Here is a 19,116-nt window from a genome sequence, read left to right as displayed (position 1 = left end):
TCATGTTTCTCCTTCTTTAATCTATTTTCCTGGATCATTATGCAAGTCACAACTCCATTAAATGTTATTAAATGTTATGGGTTCCACATGGCTGTCATGGGTTCTCTTCTCACTACCATGCCTACCCCCCCCAAATTTCCCCCCTAGACTTAAAGATATTCTATCCACAAAACCCTTCATAATCTATGCCTCTCACTTATCCCTCTTACCACTTTAGAATGCAAATCACCCAACCAGTACTCAATCTAATGACAAGGTTGGTTCACCTCACTCTTAGAGGAACATTGCCCTCCCTGGGCTCTGGGCCCTTTACACAACCCCTCTCAATTTTAGCTTTCCTTTGGCTGAAATGATTTCCTATTTGTGCCATGCATAAATTGTAAGAATTTTTTCTCTCCACTAGATTGTGAACTCCTTGAGGGACTCTTGCCTTAGTTTGTATCTCTACTACTTAGCAGGGTGCGAGGCACATAACAGATGCACAAATATCCTAACTCCCCAAAACCTTTGCAATTCTATTACACATAACCCATTCCCCAAACCCAGATCCTTCTGCTCCTGCATGTCCTTGTGAAATAAAAGGTCCACGTTCCCCACAATTGCTTTTTACATGAGACATTTTCCTGCTCCCTCTAGTGTTTTCCCCTGCCAATGTTATCATGCATAATTAGTATTTTATGTTTTCTAGAACTACTCATGTAAATATAGTCGATCTCATATTTTGAGTACAGTACCTGGTTGCTTTTTCTTTATAACCCTAATATACAGCAATTTGACAGTTGTGATTATTCATTAATGCCTGTAATTTTTTTTAAGCTAAAACACACTAAACATATAACACTGTATTAGGATCAATTGTTTTATGTACTAATAACATTTTATATTCAAAATGTGACAATGGCCTGAAATATCTCAACCAAGTTAAAGGTTTAGGTCCCTAAAATTCTCAATGAATGCCCAAGCCAAGAAACCACTCTTCTTCATCTTAAAAAATACTAATTTTTGAATGCAAAGCTTTGAACTATGGTAAAAAAAAAAAACCTATCAATTTTTAAAAGAATGATTGCAGTTCTAAGGCAGGCAATTTAAAAAAAATGTGAAAGTGTATAATTTTAAAAATATGAATATTTGCCATCACATTAAACTAGAAAATCTAGGAATACGCTTTCTCTAATCTCTGGGCCCTTTAACAGTAGAGCAATAATCATCAACCTTAATCTGTCTCCAATACATTCAGTTGAGGACTTAATACATCATTCAACTCCTTAAATTAAGACCATTTCATTAAAAGTTGCCTTTCTGAAAACTTACCTATTGGACATAACTTGCCTAACCTTAAGATTTAATCCCAATCAGCAAAATGTTGCCAAGACCCATCTCTACCATAGTAAACAAATCTTTTTAACCTCATTTGATCCATTTATAGTCAGTAGTTAATGAATGCCTCTCTTGTAGTAAGAAATAGTTCTAAGGCAGGATAATAATTGTTAGGGAATACAAACTAGGAAGTGAAAGTGTCTGAAGTCAAAAGTGAACTCAGGATGTCTCCAAACCTAGCTCTTTCCACTGAAGTACACCTAGCTGCCCCTGCAATTTAACATTAAGCCTCACTATTCAATTTAAGCTACTCTTTCTCAACTATTTTTCATTATTCTTCCTTCCAGATCTCTGCAGCATTAACACTATTGAATACCTTCCACTGAATATTTAACTCAGTTCTTGTAGAACCTTATCTATTTCTCAGTCCATTAGTGGGTCACAATCCTTGACCAATCCAAATTAAGTGTTAAGATCCCTTTTGCTACCATACCATTTCTCTTTTGTCTACATTCTTTTCCTGGCTGATCTCATTGGTCCCAGTTTATTTTTCACCCAAATATTGATAAACACATTATCTTTTATGCCCAAATCTAGTCTCTTGGAAACTCTAATGAAACTGCCTATAGAACATTTAACTGTTCTGTCAACAGCGAAGGCTCAAAATATACAAAACTCTTTGCACCAAACTTTCACATTTCCTTTGTTAATTTGAGCTATCTTCCTCCACCTTTCCCAGATTCAGGAACAATTCCTCACTCTTTTTGATTCCATATCCAATGACATTAATTTTATAGTTTCTGCCTTCTGACCAGCCACCCTGAATCTTTTCTTTTAATTCTCATTTCTTAACTAGACTACTGCTGTGGCTTTGGTCTCCCCTTACCTTTGATCTCCTTCCTGCCATCTATGTAACAGAGCTTCATAGGGACTAGGTGTATACCTATCACCCATCCCCAATAAACTTCAATAACTAACTCTTGCCTCAAGAACACCTAGAGAAAGAGTGAAATTCTCATACTTGCAAATTACTCATCTCCCATAGCAGAAAAATATCCCTAGCCATGGGGTTATACTTGACTTTACAACCTTAATCATCATCTTCTGCAAGAGCTTTCAAGGTCATGGGAGCTACACTTGCTATGGTTACCTTTTGGCACTCTAAGAATAGAACAGCAATAGTCAAATCTAGCCTCTTAACTAGCTCTACATACCATAATTTCTAATCTGCCTCAAAGTTCTTCATCTGTAAAAGACAGAAAATAGCACCTCACCATTCAGGGTTCCAATGAGGACAAGAAGAGGTATCTGAAAGGGACTTGGAAAACCTTAAAACACTAGATTAATTTCAATTATTAGTAATAGTACATCTTTAAGAGTAAGAATATTTGAATAAAGAGCTAAATATCTAATAATTCATTTGTGACATCAATATTCAACATCTATATGCAACTGTCAGTATCACAAGTATCACAAGAATTGCACAGAATGGCATTTAACAGGTGAACAAAGACTTTAACACTGACTTTAGTTAAAAAAAAAAAGATGTTAAAACATCCTTTTGTCTAGACACAAGATGAACATGGCATCTTAAGTCCCTTTTGATGGAAAATCCTTCAGACATATTACTGACCAAAAATGTACAATATACAACTCTGCAGCCTTTTCCATGACCATCTACATTAAGACATTCAGACAATGTTATCTAAGGATTCAAAGTCATCCAGTATAAGATTTCTCTTCCTACTGTGGGCCTGGAACACAAATTGGTTGTCCAAAATTTGTTGTACAAGCTTATCTCTCATAATTATCATTGGGAGTTAATTCACTGGCTCAGTGAATTAAGAGCCAGGCCTAAAAATGGAAGATCCTGGGTTAAAATTTGACCTCTGTGTGACCCTGGGCAAGTCGCTTAACCCCCATTGCCAAGGCCTTAACCCTCTTCGGCTTAGAACCAATATGCAGTATTGATTCCAAGTGAAAGGTATGGAGTCAGGAGGACCTGGATTCAAATCAGACCTCAATACAACTTCCTAGACTCAAGATAAATAACTTAATGCCAAATGCTGAGACTTTCCCAACCAAAATTGTGCCTTGAAACGTGTATATATATTGTAAGATAGGTGTTACAAAAAGAAAAGTGAATTCAACATAGAAAACATAACTGCTTATGTTAAAAATCATATTTTAAATGCCCAATTAGTAATAATTCTCTTAAAGAATTACTATGACCAGTTGAAATAACATGGGGAAAAAAGTGATTTTAAAATCTTAAATTATACATATGCACTACTAAGAAGCAATGATGGGGAAGAGCTACATGGCAGTGGATAGATCCAGGACTGAAGTCAGAAGGACATGGGTTCAAACATGACTCCAAATACATCCTAGCTATGTGACCCTGGACATGACACTTACTTAGTTCTTGCCCTTCTTAGAACTGTTACAGAAACAGGAAGTATGGAAAGAAAGCAGCAGCCATGATACTTGTTTTACAAGCAATTTTCTTTATCTGCTTTATCTTGGAGTAACCTCTTTCAAGTATAGCATTATTAGGTAACAATGTGAACCAAGATCAAGATCTAGTTACCAGCAACAGTGGATATAGAAATAAGGAGAAATTAAGGGTGATGTACATATGTGACTCCAATTAGTCTAAGTGAGTACAATGCATCAAAAAGAATATTTACTTCATTAAAAGGTAACAACTTTGAAACTAGATGTGATTTGCTTTGTTTTATTAGAAAAAATACTTAGGCAAGGGCTACAATCATCTGTCAATTATGAATGACTTACAAGGACATGAAGCAATAAAATAAAAATACAGATACAAATTATATATACCCGATTATTGGCAATTTCATAACAAATTTAAGATAAACAATGGAGATTGCAGGTTACTTTATAGGTATAGAATAAAGCAGTAGATGAAGTGCTCCAGCAAAAGAACAGAAACCAAAAGAAAAATGCAAAAGAAATGTCACATTGCTACAGCGCATATGTATAATATTCTTATTAAACAACCTTTCCAGAATGTCTTATATTAGTAGTGCTGTAATTGCACTTCATTTAATTTCATGACTCATTATTTCTAGAGCTTTTTAACCCACTGGAACCAAGAAGGCCTCATGTTTATTTTTTAAAATTTTTTTAAAAAATTAGGTAAATGCAAAATGCACTATGTACCATGAAAATTCTCATCTTGGTACCAAAGGGTTAATAAATTTGTCTCTTACTTAAAAAATTTAGTGTAAAAACTGCTGGTTTTTATATTTACTATAGTAAAGTGAAAACTCCTCAATTAGGAGGATTTTATGCAGTTTGACTGCATATTACCACATACTTTACAATAGATCCTTCCAACAGTAAGGAAATAATTGATTTCACGGTCACTGTCAGAAATGAGTGCCATAATTCTATTATGGTTACTGTTCATCCCTCAAAGACTTCTGGAAGGACGTTCAATGTATTTCATTCTTACAACAGATATTAACAGTAGTACATAGTCCCTTAAGTCTCCAAAAGACATTTATTGTTAAGGAAGGTGCTTTATTAACAATTCTTCTGGCAGCACTAGTGAATTACAATATCCTTCAATATTATTTCTACCATAATATATACATTTAACTTTCATGCCTCTAGAAAAACATCTACAGTACATTTCATAATATAAAAATATATTACAAATCTGCTGAATTATTTACAAGCAATGTTCTATTATCTCTATGCAACATTTTTGTCTCCATACAAGACTAACAAGTTACACAATTTTCTATTTCTTTAAGTTTTAAAAAAAAAAATTAAAAATATGGCTTCTTGCTTATAAATAAGCAAGAAAGTGATTTTATTTCTTTCCCAAACCAACTTTGGTGCATAAAGAATTCAATTTCCAGATAAGTAACAAAAAAAAAAATACAATTTCTCACATCAAAAGAAAAATCAATTGCTTTTCCCATGAAAAAAAAAATTGGTCTTAAAATTAAATCAACCAAGAGTATTCAAAATTTTTGAAAAGAGGTTTTTCAAAAACCGTTAACAGATTCATTTTATAATATTTAATATACTGTACTCCATGAGAAAGCCCTAATCCTGAAAAGGGAGTCACCACACATACTGCAACACTCTTTTAACAGTTAAAAGTTTCAGCCCTAATTCGATAGATGAAATTTTTGGTTGATTGCAAATGACGTTCACTGTTTGCTTAAAAACAAATTGAATACTTTTCTTATCAGAGTTCTGCAAAAGAACACAAATGGCAACCAATCACATCTATTAATCATAATTGAAAATTAAAATTATCTCCTGATAATTTTCATTGTCTTAATATCTTGAGTTTTAAATCAATGAATACTGTAGAGAAAAATGTATTCTTAAGAGTGCTTTTCAAATTTGTTAAGGGCACAAATTTTAATAATTTTTCAAATATAAACTACTGGAATCACTAAAGAAAAGCAGCTTAAAGCAGCACGCATGCAAAGCTTTCAAGAAGTTGTTCCACTAAGTTGCCAGAAGAGTGGTTGCTCAGTCTCCCACTGTACCATTCCATGAAAATGTGGATATACAGTAATATATTAATACATTCCACGGAAGCATCTACTTCATTCACAGAATGTTTACACTAAGCATAAATATTATCTAAGTAGTGGGGGAAGGAAAAAAAGGAAGGGGTTGACTCTAATGTGCAACTTTATTCCTAAACCCATTGTCAGTGACTAAGACTGTAGGTATCCCCCGTTTGTTTGCTTTATTTATGTATGTATTATTATTTTTACCTCTTCAACCTCTTCTGTGGCATTGTTCTGGAAAAAAAGAAAATATATAGTTTATTGTAGAGTTTTTTTAAACCGCAAACAAGGCTAAGTGCTTTTACATTTAGATAAATACATACACCTAGGAGGTCTTATTTATAAGACTTTCCTATAGAATACATTTAAATCTATAGGATCTAGTTTACTTAATAAGTTTTCCTACTTCATCTATTATCTGAAATATCCTCTTTCTTAAGAAGTGTTAATATTTGTATTTTTTCTTCAAACCCTTACTACTGCCTTAAGAATTATTTGGTTTCAAGGCAGAAGAGCTGTAAGGTCTAGGCAATGGGGGTCATAGCTAGATGATTCCAGATTGGAACCTTAAGGCCTCCAAGGCCCAGCTCTCAATCCACTGAGCTACCCAGATGTCACCAATATTTGTAATTTTTAAAAGAAAATGTTTTCCTATGACCTGAAAAATGGGTGGTTTTAAGATGAAGAACATGTGTTATGTAGAGTTTACATAACTATACTAAAAAGCTTGCTTCATCAGACTATTTTTATCAACTTCAATTAGTACTTCTAGAATCATAAGTTTCATAGAGCACCTAGCCAGGTAGCACACTGAATATAATAGTGCCAAGTCTGAGATCTGGGACCTGGGAGTTCAAGCCCACCTCAGGAAACATTCTAGCTGTAGAATCCTAGACAAGTCACATAACCCCAATTGCCTGCCTAGTCCTTACCACTCTAAAAAAGACACTCTGAGAATGAGTTTTAAAAGATTTTTAAAATTAACCCCTTTTTAGCTCCCTAACAGACATAAAAATCAAAATATGAGATTTGGAAAGTTAGAAATAATTCAGCCCAAATCCTAAGCCTGTTACAAATATTGAGGTAGCAGAAAACTACAAAAATACCAATAATCCATAAATCTTCCCACTCCCAACTGAAAAGTCTATGAAATTAGTAGTATGCTTTTCTATAGTCAAACAACCTATGTTGCAAGAGTGCTTCCTTTACATAAAGGCATCAACTAAAGGTAGAAATTCAATTAATGATGGATGAAAGATCATAACTATTAGTTGAAGTTTTGGAGCTTTTCTCTTATTCTATTAGACTAGGAAATTCCCAGGGTGAAAATACCATTGGAGAAAGTCCTTTCCAAAAACAAGCATCTAATATATCAATTGTCACAACACATTTACTATATTAAAACAAGTCAATATTAGCAACTAAAATACAGTAGAAAATCAGTACAAAGACAGGATAGTAATATTTATACCTTTAGGAATGTTTGTTGAACTGAATTGTTTATTTCACAATTCTGATCCACAATAGGAGAAAGGAGGCAGAAATATAGAGCAATTATTTTGTTGAATTAGGATTTACTTGTATTGAATACTGTTCTAAAACAGTATTTTCATTGGAATCTCTTCAAGAAACTTGAATTTGTTGAGGATTGAAATTAAAAACCAAGAAGTTAACCGTTATCGATTAACAAATCAATTCAACAAAAATTTATTGCATGCCTGTTGCAGACAAACCACTGTGCTAAGTACAGTGTAATGTAAATGTAAACTTAAAATAAGTAATTATTTTAGTTTTATGGTTACTTGCCAAATATAACTGGCTCATAAATAAAACTACAATTGAACTACTTACAAATTATGGTTTAAAGCATATTACATTACATTAATGAGAAAAAATGCCAAATTTTTTAAAATTGTTACAAGTGAAGATTTTTTAGCTAATAAGCTTAATTATGTGTTACTGAAGAAATTATTTTTTAAAAAAATCACTTTAGGACACTTCCCTCCCCCAGTCTTATAGAAAAAAATGGCAGTACTTACATGAAAAGTACTGGTTTCTGTAATACTGAATGTATTACAACTGAACAGTAAATACTTATGGATAAATTTGGACTTGAAAAAATTGGTATACAAACCAGTATGTGATCTTAACAGAAGTGATCTTTCAGGATTCCACTGTATGTACTTCTTTTACTAGAATTTCTGTATACCAAGCACAAAAAAGTAAAATACACTTGGTAAATAAACACATTCCCTCTTTCTCAGTAACTAGATTTCAGTTCATGAAGGTTGATTATTAAGAATTTCTTAAAACCTCAGAACTTAATCCCTGGGATCTAGCCAATATTGATATTCCTGTCCTAAAAATCTCTTGTATTATTTCCAAGTTCAATTTAAAAAGAAACAGCAAGTCAAAGATTATGTTTTATAAAGGAAAAATTCAAAATTAAATTACCTGTATATGTTTGGGTCCAAAAGCAAGGCAGTGTCTTTGGGTAGCTTTGATAAATGAACTACTTTTGTTTTTAATTGATGTCGTTCACTTTCATTAACCCACACATCAGGCAAACTATGGAGAATAGAAAATTTTAAAAATTTTAAAAGAATTACCTTTAAAATATTATTCCTGGAAATAATGAAAGGCAGTGCTTAAGGACAAGGCATTGAAAAGAAATAAGCCATAAACTTAATTAAAAGCCAATTTATTGATGCCAAAGATTTATGAACTTAAATCCCTTAAAAGTTACAATGATAAAAGCTCCAAAACCTTGAAGAATTTGTAAATGTGCATTTAAAATCTTAAATTTTATTTAAATTTTTTTCTGACATTCTGCATTAAAATGTTTCAGAGTTACACACCATCTCGAATTGTAAAACTATGTTTTAATTCTGTAGTTATTTGGCACATAATTACCTCCTACCTGACCTATAGACCAAATCGCAACATGTAATTATAATGCTCTTTTTCTACTTGGTCTTAACTTACTGGATTAATCTCACCTACTCTTCAACCTGACTAAGAGCACTAGGAGTCACTTAGGTCAACAAATTATGTGACAACCCGTGTAGTTCAAAATATTCTAGCTCAGAAATCTTGTCCGATGGTGTTCATTTCATCAAAACCTAGTGTAGGGGAACTTATATGGCTACAAATATCCTCCAGACATTCAAATATCAAGCATTAAGAACATCTAGAAAAAGTAGCAACTGTTTTAATAAAAGGTACCTAACCTATTAAAAAAATAGGTAGGAACAATTCAATCTATTAACAGAAAATTGTGGGACTAGGAGGGAATCTTCTATTCCACCTCATTCTACAAATGAAGAAAACAAAGAAAGCTGGAACCTCAGTCCAATGTTTTTTTCTCTACACTATTATCAACTAATTATAATGGAATGGTGTGCTATTTGACCTAGAATCTCAAATCTCAAAGGGAAAAAAATTTAACAGTTCAAGTTTAGTACATATAAAAGAAAACACAATTGGGGTTCAGGTACTGTTAACAATTGGTTACAAAATATTTAGAAAACTGCCATTAGTTCTCCAGTTAGACAAGTCTATCCCAACAATAGTTCAATTAATCAAATTAAACATTACTAAGACTTACATATCTTCTGGCATCCAATGAAGCAGCAGTTTAATCTTTCCAGAATCTTCTTTTCTCTTGGCTATTACCTATTATTTGTATTAAAAAATGACAAAGAAATGTGAAAAATGAGTAAATGACTAAAGAAAATATAAATTTGAAACAGAAGGTACTTCATCTTGGCCTAGCATGCCAAAACTTAGCCATGTGAGTAATAACCAGATTCTGCTGACCTCTTCTGGAGAAGACAAAAAAACCAAGCTGATCAAAACAAGTATCAATTACTTTTCATTCTTTAAAAAGATAACCTAACACAAATGACAAAATCTTTGTTTTTGAAGAATATATTTGTTTTTGAAGAATGTTTTTGAAGACATTTTCTTTGGAAAATTTGAATAAAGTCAAATAGTACTAGCCAGTTGCTATTGTAACAATTAGCTAATAATTTTTTTTTTATTTTTAACATGCTGTAGGATTCACTTACATAATTTTTTTTTTATCAAGAATGACAAGTGAAGAAAGCCCTCATACTATATCCTCTTTAGGAACGTAATGCTCTTTAAAATATTAAGTATTTTTTGCTCACCTTCCAAGACTTTAAATTTTTATTACTACTTCCCACAATAATACTATCTTCTTGACTCTTATCAATGAGCACTATTCTCAATCCTATATCTAAAAAAATTAAATGCCATTTAAATGGGAAGAGATTAACCAGTAATAGTATATGGTTATAAAGAAATACTATTTATTGTATCATAGAAATGAGGAACAAGATGAATCCAGAAAAATTTGTAAAGATTTATGAATTGATGCAAAGTGAAGTGAGAAGGCACAAAAGAATGCATATAGTAACAAAAATATTATACATGATAAACTGTCATGGACAGAACAATTATCAGCAAAAGAAAATCTGAAGATATTCCAAACTCAGGGAATTAATGCACAGCCAAAGAAGTTACTATTAGAACCTGATTGCAGATCAAAGCATGCCATTTCATGAGTTTATTTAACATGTGACAGGTCTTTCACACCATGGGGAATGTGAAAATATTTATCACATGAAAGCACTAGTATACCTAAATCAGATTATTTACAGAGTCTCATAAGAGGAAGGAGAAAATCTGAATCACAAATTAGAAATTGTTTTAAATCAAATTTTTCTTCAGCTCAAAAGAAGAAACTACTTCCTTTTCTAATAACTATAGGAAAGGGCTAGGCAAAGAGAGGTTAAGTGACTTGCCCCAGGTCAGTTAGGAAGTATATGAGGTAAGATAGAAATCATGCTGAAAGGAAAGATAGGTACACTTGGTGCCCTGTTGGGGACAATATAAATCAGTACAATGATTTTGAAAAGTAAATTTCAATTATTCAAATTCTTACACTTCAAGTGGCCTACTACAATAATATCCCCATACACACCAAAATAATTATAGCAGCAGCAGTGCTTATGGTAGGAAGAACTGAAAACCCAGATTTGGGAATTGGCTAAAAAAATTTTTAATTTTATGAATTTAATAGAATATTGCTATGCTGTAAGAAACATCTTGAACAATTCTGAAATCTGCCTTCATTGAGAAAATTATAGTATAAATTCCTATATTATTCATCTTTATCTTAATATTACATTTTTAAATATAATAATAATTGAATATTTTAGAAACATTAAAAGTAGTAATATTAAATTCTAACATGAAATTTAAATTTAAAAATTACAGATCAAAATATCTCATTTAGAAAAATTTTTAAATATTGGAGTCATTAAGTTTGTTTCTTTTAATTTCAATCCTTAATCTTTAGGAATCTGGGTTTTATGTGAACAAAGGACCAACTGAAGCCTTTTTTAAATTAAAGCTAATTTCTCCAGTGATTTACTACTGATTTTCCGCATGAATTTTCTACTTTTTCATATATTATATTGTTGATGGCAAACAAATTAAGGGAAAAGTTAGGAAAAATGGAATTATATGTACTTTATGTATATATATATGTATATATATATATAAATGTAGTGATAACTGTATATTTACATTCATGAGCAAGCAAAGAAACAGAATACTTACAGTACTATGAAAAACAACACTGTGTCCCTTTCCTAAACTTTCTATATGGGCTGAGAGGTTAAAGCATATGGCTCGATGTCGTATTGCATCCAGTGTCTGTGCATCAAAGAAGTCATGGGGTCGTGCTAAAAAGACACAAAATGATATTTTTTAATTTAAACTGTCAACAAATGTGCTCAAGGTACCAAGTAAACCTGCAACCATACTATACTATTTTTTGTAAATTAATGAAAGTAATAGAACTGAGGAAGTCCCCCCACTTCCAATTTCATATATAAATTTACACTGGGTATACAGACATCTCAAAAAATCAAGATGTCCAAAATACAATTCTTCAAATTTATTCCCAACAAAACTTGTCAGATTAATAATCACAGCATTCCTTACTTACCTTTCTCCACTTCACCTTTATCCAATTTTCCACTTCACCTTTGTCAAATTTTAACTGTTTCTACTTATATAATGTCTTGAATGCATTTTCTGTCACAGAGATTTATCCAACATTCTTGCACACCCCTATCCATCCTATTATATTGATAAGAAAATAACTGCCCTTTCTCATAGATTACTAATGGTTTCCTATTCTGAGATTAACTATACAGATGTCTAAAAAGCTCTAGGAACCTGGTCCCAACATCTCATTCTATCTATGGGAGGTCCTAGTTTCAAATCTGGCCTCAGACATTTCCCAGCTGGGTGACCCTGGGCAAGTCACTTAACCCCCATTGCCTCGCCCTTACCATTCTTCTGCCTTGGAACCAATACATAGTATTGATTCCAAGAGGGACGGTAATGGTTTTTAAAAAAAAAAATCATCCTGAACTTTATCATAAATTGCTATCCAACAGAGCTATTTCCAAGATATTCAGGAATAAAAATACATGTTTAATTACCATAAAGCTCAGATAAAATGTTTAATTTTTTTTAAAAACCTTACACTGCATGGTGTAGTTTATATTTCAATTTGTAAAAAGGACCAACATTCAAATATTGGCTGTCACTTGATAAGTTTTCCAGATTCAAATTACATGTAAAATGAGTGTTTCAGATTAGATAACATCAAGATCCCTTTCGGATCATCCCAGGTATTCTCTCATTCACCAATATCACACTTCCCCCTACAGCTAACCCCACAACCAAACCTCCCACCAGACACACACACATATCCTACTGCCAATTCCTAGGCATTATTATAATAGAGAAACTGCAAAACTGAAATTATCTCTGACCTGAACTAAATCTTTCTTCCTCCTTTTTTCTATTAAGGAAATCACCTTCTCTCTACCCACACTTCTCTGCAGGTTCCTATTCCCAATATTTCCCTTCTATAAAAACAATCTTCTAGCTACAGTCGTCAAAATTATCTTAAGGCTAAACATCTAACAAAGCTGGCTATTGACTCAAGAAATTTCAATGCCTCACCCAAGATTAAAAATAAATTCCAACAGAACTGCATAATCTGAGGCCAATGTATTTCTTCAGAGTTACATATTACCGTCCTAAACAATCAATGTTGTTCTCCAAGACTTCCACACCTTCTGCCTCTGTCCATGTATTCCCAAATTTCAGAATACCTCCTTCCAAGCTGAATTCCCATTTGAGGCCTTCACTAGTCTGTCCAATTGCTATCATGTCTCCTTGTTCAAATTCACTTGCATTTCAATGTGTACATGTTAAACATACATTGAATTGAACAAGGTTCCTTTTATCTTATAGGTTGTTATGAACTGTGTGCAGGACTTGAAATGGGAGTCAACTATCACTAACTGCGTGTGCAACTACTTCTGAACCCCACTCTACAATAAACCTAATGAAGCTTCAATCATTTCTAGCTTTTTTCCTTTAATTATCAAACTTTACCATCCTTTTCATTTATCTTCCCTTCTTTGCACCAAGCCCCCAGATGAAAATTTTCCATTCATTTAAAACCAAAGTCCAATTTTGTTCACACTATTTCCAAACCATCAAGACCTATAACCCAAACAAAACATGTTAATGAAACTTGTCGCCAATTCCTACCTACAAATGAAGAATTACATTTCTTCTTTATAGCAGAGCAATTTGCAGTAATGCATTTTAAAAAATTGTAGGAGTCACTTTTGTGACTGACATAAACTGACCACATTAATGCTGCATAAATGGATGATTTTTATGAAAACATTTTAGTTTAACCAGCAATGACCTGAATATAATCCGCAGAATTAAATTTATTTCCTCACAGGGTGAGGTAAATGACTATGAAAGGTTTTCAGAACAAACACTACTTATCGTACAACATTCGACATTCAACATATTGTACAACAACAAGGGATTAATAATCTTTCTCTTATAATATCTGCCTATGATTTAGGGAATTTTACTAATTCATTATTGGATTAACCAAGAACTATTCCATTTCTCTAATGACAATAGGCACTAAATTTCATCAATTCTTAAAGCAAACAGTATTTTCCTACCAGATCTAAACAACTGTCAAATACTCAATTCATGTGATAGATACTTCTTTTTTAATTTACGGCAAATCCAAAGATGTTAATTCTACAGTGAAGGTTAGATTACATCATGTGACAAAATATGCCAGATATTAAATAAATTATGGATATTAAAATTTCTACATGAAATAAATATAGCTATCACAGATATTTAAAAGCTAGAAATTCACATTTTACTTGGCAAATACTTCAAAGCAGGGCAGGTGAACAAAGTTATCCAGAGCTTAAGATATATCTGGCTGAATTCTGAAAATGAACCAAATATATGAAAAATAGCTAGTCCAATGGATACATGATGAAAAAAATCTTTGTAAGTCATAAGCCACAAATGCTTTCTAGCAATTTCTAAGATAAATGTATACTTTCCTTGCAGATTTAAGTACTTACGTAAAGAGCGTCGTCTTTTGTTCTTTAACTTCCTCCTCTTATTCATTCCAGCTTTAGAAGGAGATTCCTCTTTGGCCTTAGGCTGGCTGGCAACTTTTGAAGAATTCTGCTGACTAAAATGTGTAGGTACATGACGAGCTAGCCCTCCCTGAGATGCAAAGCTGGCATTGCAACCACCAACAACACACTAAATTAAAATAAGAAAATTCACGTGAAAATAAGTGAAATTCATGATGTACACACAGTAATTACAGTAATAAAAGCACTAGAAATTACAATTATCCTACAGTCACTTATTTTATTGCAGTTCTGTTTGATAGGGTCTAAGCAAAAGACTTCCCATATGGTTCTAAGAAAGAAACAATGTTTACATGACATTGTTCCTAACTAATAGAACTTATAATAGAAGAGATCTATATGAATACTCACAAATTTTAAGAGTATATAAAAAGGCTGTTACTGCACTAAATATAATCCAATCTCCAGATATACGTTTTCAAAAATATAATAAAATATAATAAAATTTCAAAATATGCAAACTGATCATGTTTGGGACAGATTATTGTAGTTTACTATTCAAAGATCAGAACTATCAGAAAACTGAAAATGATAACTACATTGTAGTTATCATTGACCAACTCTAGAAGGTCCCATTCTTAATTATTCCCATATATTCAATACCTATGTGGTACATTTACTATAAAAACACAACTTCTTTGTATGTATTAAAATCATAGCTTCTTCTGATATAACAGCTCATAATTAACTCATTTACAAAGCGCTCATTTTTTTTTACATCTTAACAAGATGACTTCATAATACTACATAATTTCTAATTGCTAATTCCTAACAAATTTTTACAATCTATACTACTTCCAATATCCCTAAATCTTTAAAATATAAAAAAACTAGAGAAATCTTAAAATCATTCCAAGCTTTGGTTCCTTCAAAGATTTTCCTGAGAATTGCACAGCTAGACTATCAAAAATGGATTTTACCAAGGTATATCATAGTTTAAAGAACAAGAACCCCCAACAAGATACGCCTAAAAAATGTAAACTAAGGAAGTACCCAAGACTAAAATATTTTAGTTAGGCCTTAGCATCATAACACATACCTCAGCATTATAATATATACCTCAGTAAATAATGTAATAAAGTTCAGAAATTTTTCCAGGCATTAACAATAATTATATGGCAACCCTTTAAGAAGTGACTATCAGTTTCTTTTATGGGGCATCACTATATAAAATATGCCTCCCCAAGTCAATTAGGATGTGTTAAGAAATGCTTCAGATTATTCTGGTTCCATTAAGATTTAAATTTTTAGTGAAGCAAAGTGGATAAGAGGAGGCTATAATACATGGGAATAACAATGGTGAAGTTGTCTAAAGGTATCAGAAGTTTATGACTGAAAAAGATGGTTGTTTATAAAGCAATGAGAAATGTAGTACATGTGGTCACTGGTATACATACTAACCATCAAGTCAATAGAGAATGAGGAAAAAACACAAATCAGTGGGCCCTTTTAAGGCAATCTATGTTTGACAAGAACTCCATAAGTATTTGGAGAACAGAGTTCTCTAAACTATAGCAAATTGTCCATATAGCAAACTATTTTTAAAAATTACATAAATTGTAAGTTGCAAAAACTTAATTTACCTTGAAAGGTTTGTCTCCACTGTGTGTCAGCATATGTCTTTGTAACCAACTTTGACTGGTTGAAGGAGTGTTATATACTTTACAACCCTTCCATAGGCAAACAAATACCTGTCAAAAACAAAAGTTTCATTAATTGCCCTATAAAAATTTGAATGCGTATTTTTTTTCACTGCTCACCTAAAAAAGGCATTTTTCAAAACTACTTAAAATCATTTTTAATACCCAAATTAAACAATGGAAGTGATATGTCAAAGACCAAATTTCAAATCTTGAAAGTAGTAAAACAAAAGCTTTACTTTTAGTATCCAAAAGACATTATTCAGAAGGCCTGTTTATATGCTTGAATAAAACAGAAATCAAGTTGTAACAGTATAAAAAAGGGCTTGATAACAAATTACACATTTTACAAAATGCATAATTAACAAGAATCAACTATTAACACTGATTTGCCTTTATAATTGGTCATAATTAAATGATGTAAATTATAAGTTTATTGAATTATTACATTATAAAACCAGCAAAATATTCAAAAGACAATTCCAAGCAAAGTATCAAAAGTAAAATTGTTTCAAGGAGAATTCTTATTATCTTGATTTCACAGATGTAAAACTCAGAAGTTAGTAAGTGATTAAATGTGAGTTAAGAAATTCTTCATTCCTATAAGCATATAAAAATAAAACTATTAATAAAAACAATCAAACTATTTCACTAAAAATTATTTAATAAACTTGTGGACTATAAGAATGAAAAGGAAACAAAAACAGAAGCAGTTATAGGTTTAAGACTTTCTTTAAAATACCTATTTGCAAAAGTCATCACGATGGAGAATTTTTAATAGATTAATGTTCTTGGGTATAAACAACCTGGGTATGACTATGTTTTTAACTGTCCAGCAAACATTCTATAATTCAGAAAGGCCTCACCATTCCATTTTAATTTTATACTTAATAGACAAAAATAGTATGAAACTTAAAATCAAACAATGCTCTTCAACATCAACATCAAGTGTGAAACCATACTACCTTCAGAAGATGAGCACTGTTCAATTATAAACCATACCCTCCAAGCACATGAATGAATAAAAACAGAAGCAAATTTCAAGTACTTGTCAAATAGACATAACAGTAAAATTTTCTAAAATAATTATTTTTGCTCATAACATTTTATTCTGGAGAAAACTAAGAAAGAACTTATGATCAACTTCAGGGATACTGAATACTCTTGAAGAAAAAGTTTTAATCAGTCATATAGGACAAGTAGGTAGGTATAAGAGTTAAATTTCCCCCATGAAGTCCAATTTACTTGTGTTTTTAAAACAAAAATACCAAAGGAATAAAAACCAACTGGTTCCACTATAACAATCTAACCAATTTTGGATTAAAAAAAAAAACTGTCAATGGAATATTGAATCATGCAATATTTCACATCTGTTCATTATTCTCAAAAATTTCATTTAACATATTTGTATAACTGATGAAAGTTTACAAAGCACTTTCTAATTCACACTCTCAGGTCAAAAATTACTTCAACTTGGGATGGTGCTACTTGATTTTAAGATTCTCTCTTCCTCTGGAAGACTTCCAGGCCCTAGACCTCAAACTCAAACTTCAAAAAAGAAATGTTGAGGAACCATGAGATTTCCTGCCCTCCAATAGACAATAGGGCAATAATGCCCATAAAAAGATGGGTCTTTTTCCTTGTCAAGGATATATATAGAGATAGATAGATAGATAGATAGATAGATAGATAGATAGATAGATAGATAGATAGATCAATTCCGTGTATTGGTTAAGGCAGAAGAGTGGTAAGGGCTAGGCAATGGAAGTTAAGTGACTTGCCCAGTGTCACACAGATGAGAAATATCTGAGGGCAGATTTGAACCTAGGAACTTCCATCTCTAGGCCTGGCTTTCAATCCACTGAGCTACCCAGCTGTCCCCCTAAAGATTACATTTTAAAAATGTGTTTGTATTTATGTATATATAACATAAAAACACAAAAAGCATAATGGCACGATGGCCAATCCCAATCAGTAGATCAACAATTTATGTTAAAAATGATTACTACATGCAAGACACAGTGATGAGCAATGAGAACAAAAACAGTACCTGCCCTTAAGCAGGGGATATTCTAAAGGGGAGGACTACATAGGTGTGTACAGAGTAGATGGGAATCTGGGAAACTAGAAAAAGGCTTCTTGAAGAGATTTGAGTCTTAGAGAGCCAGGAAAAGCAAGAATGATTAAGGACCAAAGCAACTGAAAAAATCCCAAAACAAGAGAAGAGATGCAGGATGAATAGTTTGCCATATTAGTAGCTAGATTATAGAAATACAATGTGAAGAATATAGGGTAATATGTCAAGAAAAAGGACCAGATTGTAAAGTTTTAAATGCTGGAGGACTTAAGAATCCACTTTTAGTTGCCTAAGAAAGAAGTGACAATGACTAGAGAGTAGTGAATGGACTGGAATGGGAAGACCTAAGGAGAAAGTGATTATAATGCAAGCAAAGGGTTTAAATTGGGATGTTGGCCACCTAAGTAGAGAAGGGGACATATAAATTCACATAAACAGCTTTTGACAATGGATTAAAGTATAGGTAAAAAGAAGTGAATGTGATACCATGTAATAGATGGTAAGGAAATTTTGGGGGAAGACATCTTTGTCTTCTGTTCTACTTTGAACCACCCAGATTCGATATATCTTGAAGACATCCAGTTCAAGAAATCTCTAATCAGAAAATCTTTATTCAAACAAGCCTCATAAAGCACATACAAGTCAAAATTTCTCACTGTCTCCTGGTAATTCGAAGTTTAAGTTACCAAGGATACCAAGTTGACTTGCCTATAGATCTACAGCTATTAAAAGTTTTTGAGCAAATTAAAAAAGACTTAAATCAGCCTGATTTTGAAAATGCAGAGATAACAAGTTAAATGTTTAATAAGCCATCATATTGCAAAAACTAATCACAGAATATAAAGAAGCAGTGATGATGAAAAGAACATTAGATTTGGAATCAGGGGCTTTATGTGGAAGCCACGAGTTTT

General features: G+C 32.3%; 1 protein-coding gene across 13 annotated transcripts in view; it reads right to left on the bottom strand.

Annotated features, from left to right (window-relative positions):
• AEBP2 (AE binding protein 2) overlaps nt 1–19,116 on the bottom strand; it is an 87,656-nt gene that overhangs the window by 48,695 nt on the left and 19,845 nt on the right. For 7 of the 13 annotated variants that reach the window (XR_008912202.1, XR_008912203.1, XR_008912205.1 and 4 more), the window contains exons 3-9: nt 16,072–16,179; nt 14,411–14,597; nt 11,532–11,656; nt 9,490–9,557; nt 8,337–8,450; nt 8,017–8,083; nt 6,090–6,116 (exon numbers count right to left, since the gene is read on the bottom strand). Coding sequence is in view for 5 of the 13 variants with exons in the window: in XM_007503557.3 (XP_007503619.2) it covers nt 8,029–8,083; nt 8,337–8,450; nt 9,490–9,557; nt 11,532–11,656; nt 14,411–14,597; nt 16,072–16,179 (657 nt within the window). In the remaining 8 variants the exon portion in view is untranslated. Of the gene's footprint in view, nt 1–4,034; nt 6,117–8,016; nt 8,084–8,336; nt 8,451–9,489; nt 9,558–11,531; nt 11,657–14,410; nt 14,598–16,071; nt 16,180–19,116 lie in introns of those variants that run through there. The other 6 variants (XR_008912209.1, XR_008912208.1, XM_001363610.4 and 3 more) reach the window with 4 other exon arrangements.

The sequence above is a fragment of the Monodelphis domestica genome, chromosome 5 (genome assembly GCF_027887165.1).
Source record: "Monodelphis domestica isolate mMonDom1 chromosome 5, mMonDom1.pri, whole genome shotgun sequence".
Classification (NCBI taxonomy): Eukaryota; Metazoa; Chordata; class Mammalia; order Didelphimorphia; family Didelphidae; genus Monodelphis; species Monodelphis domestica.
Note: the sequence above shows the minus strand (reverse complement) of the source record. Positions and strands in the feature narration are given on the sequence as shown.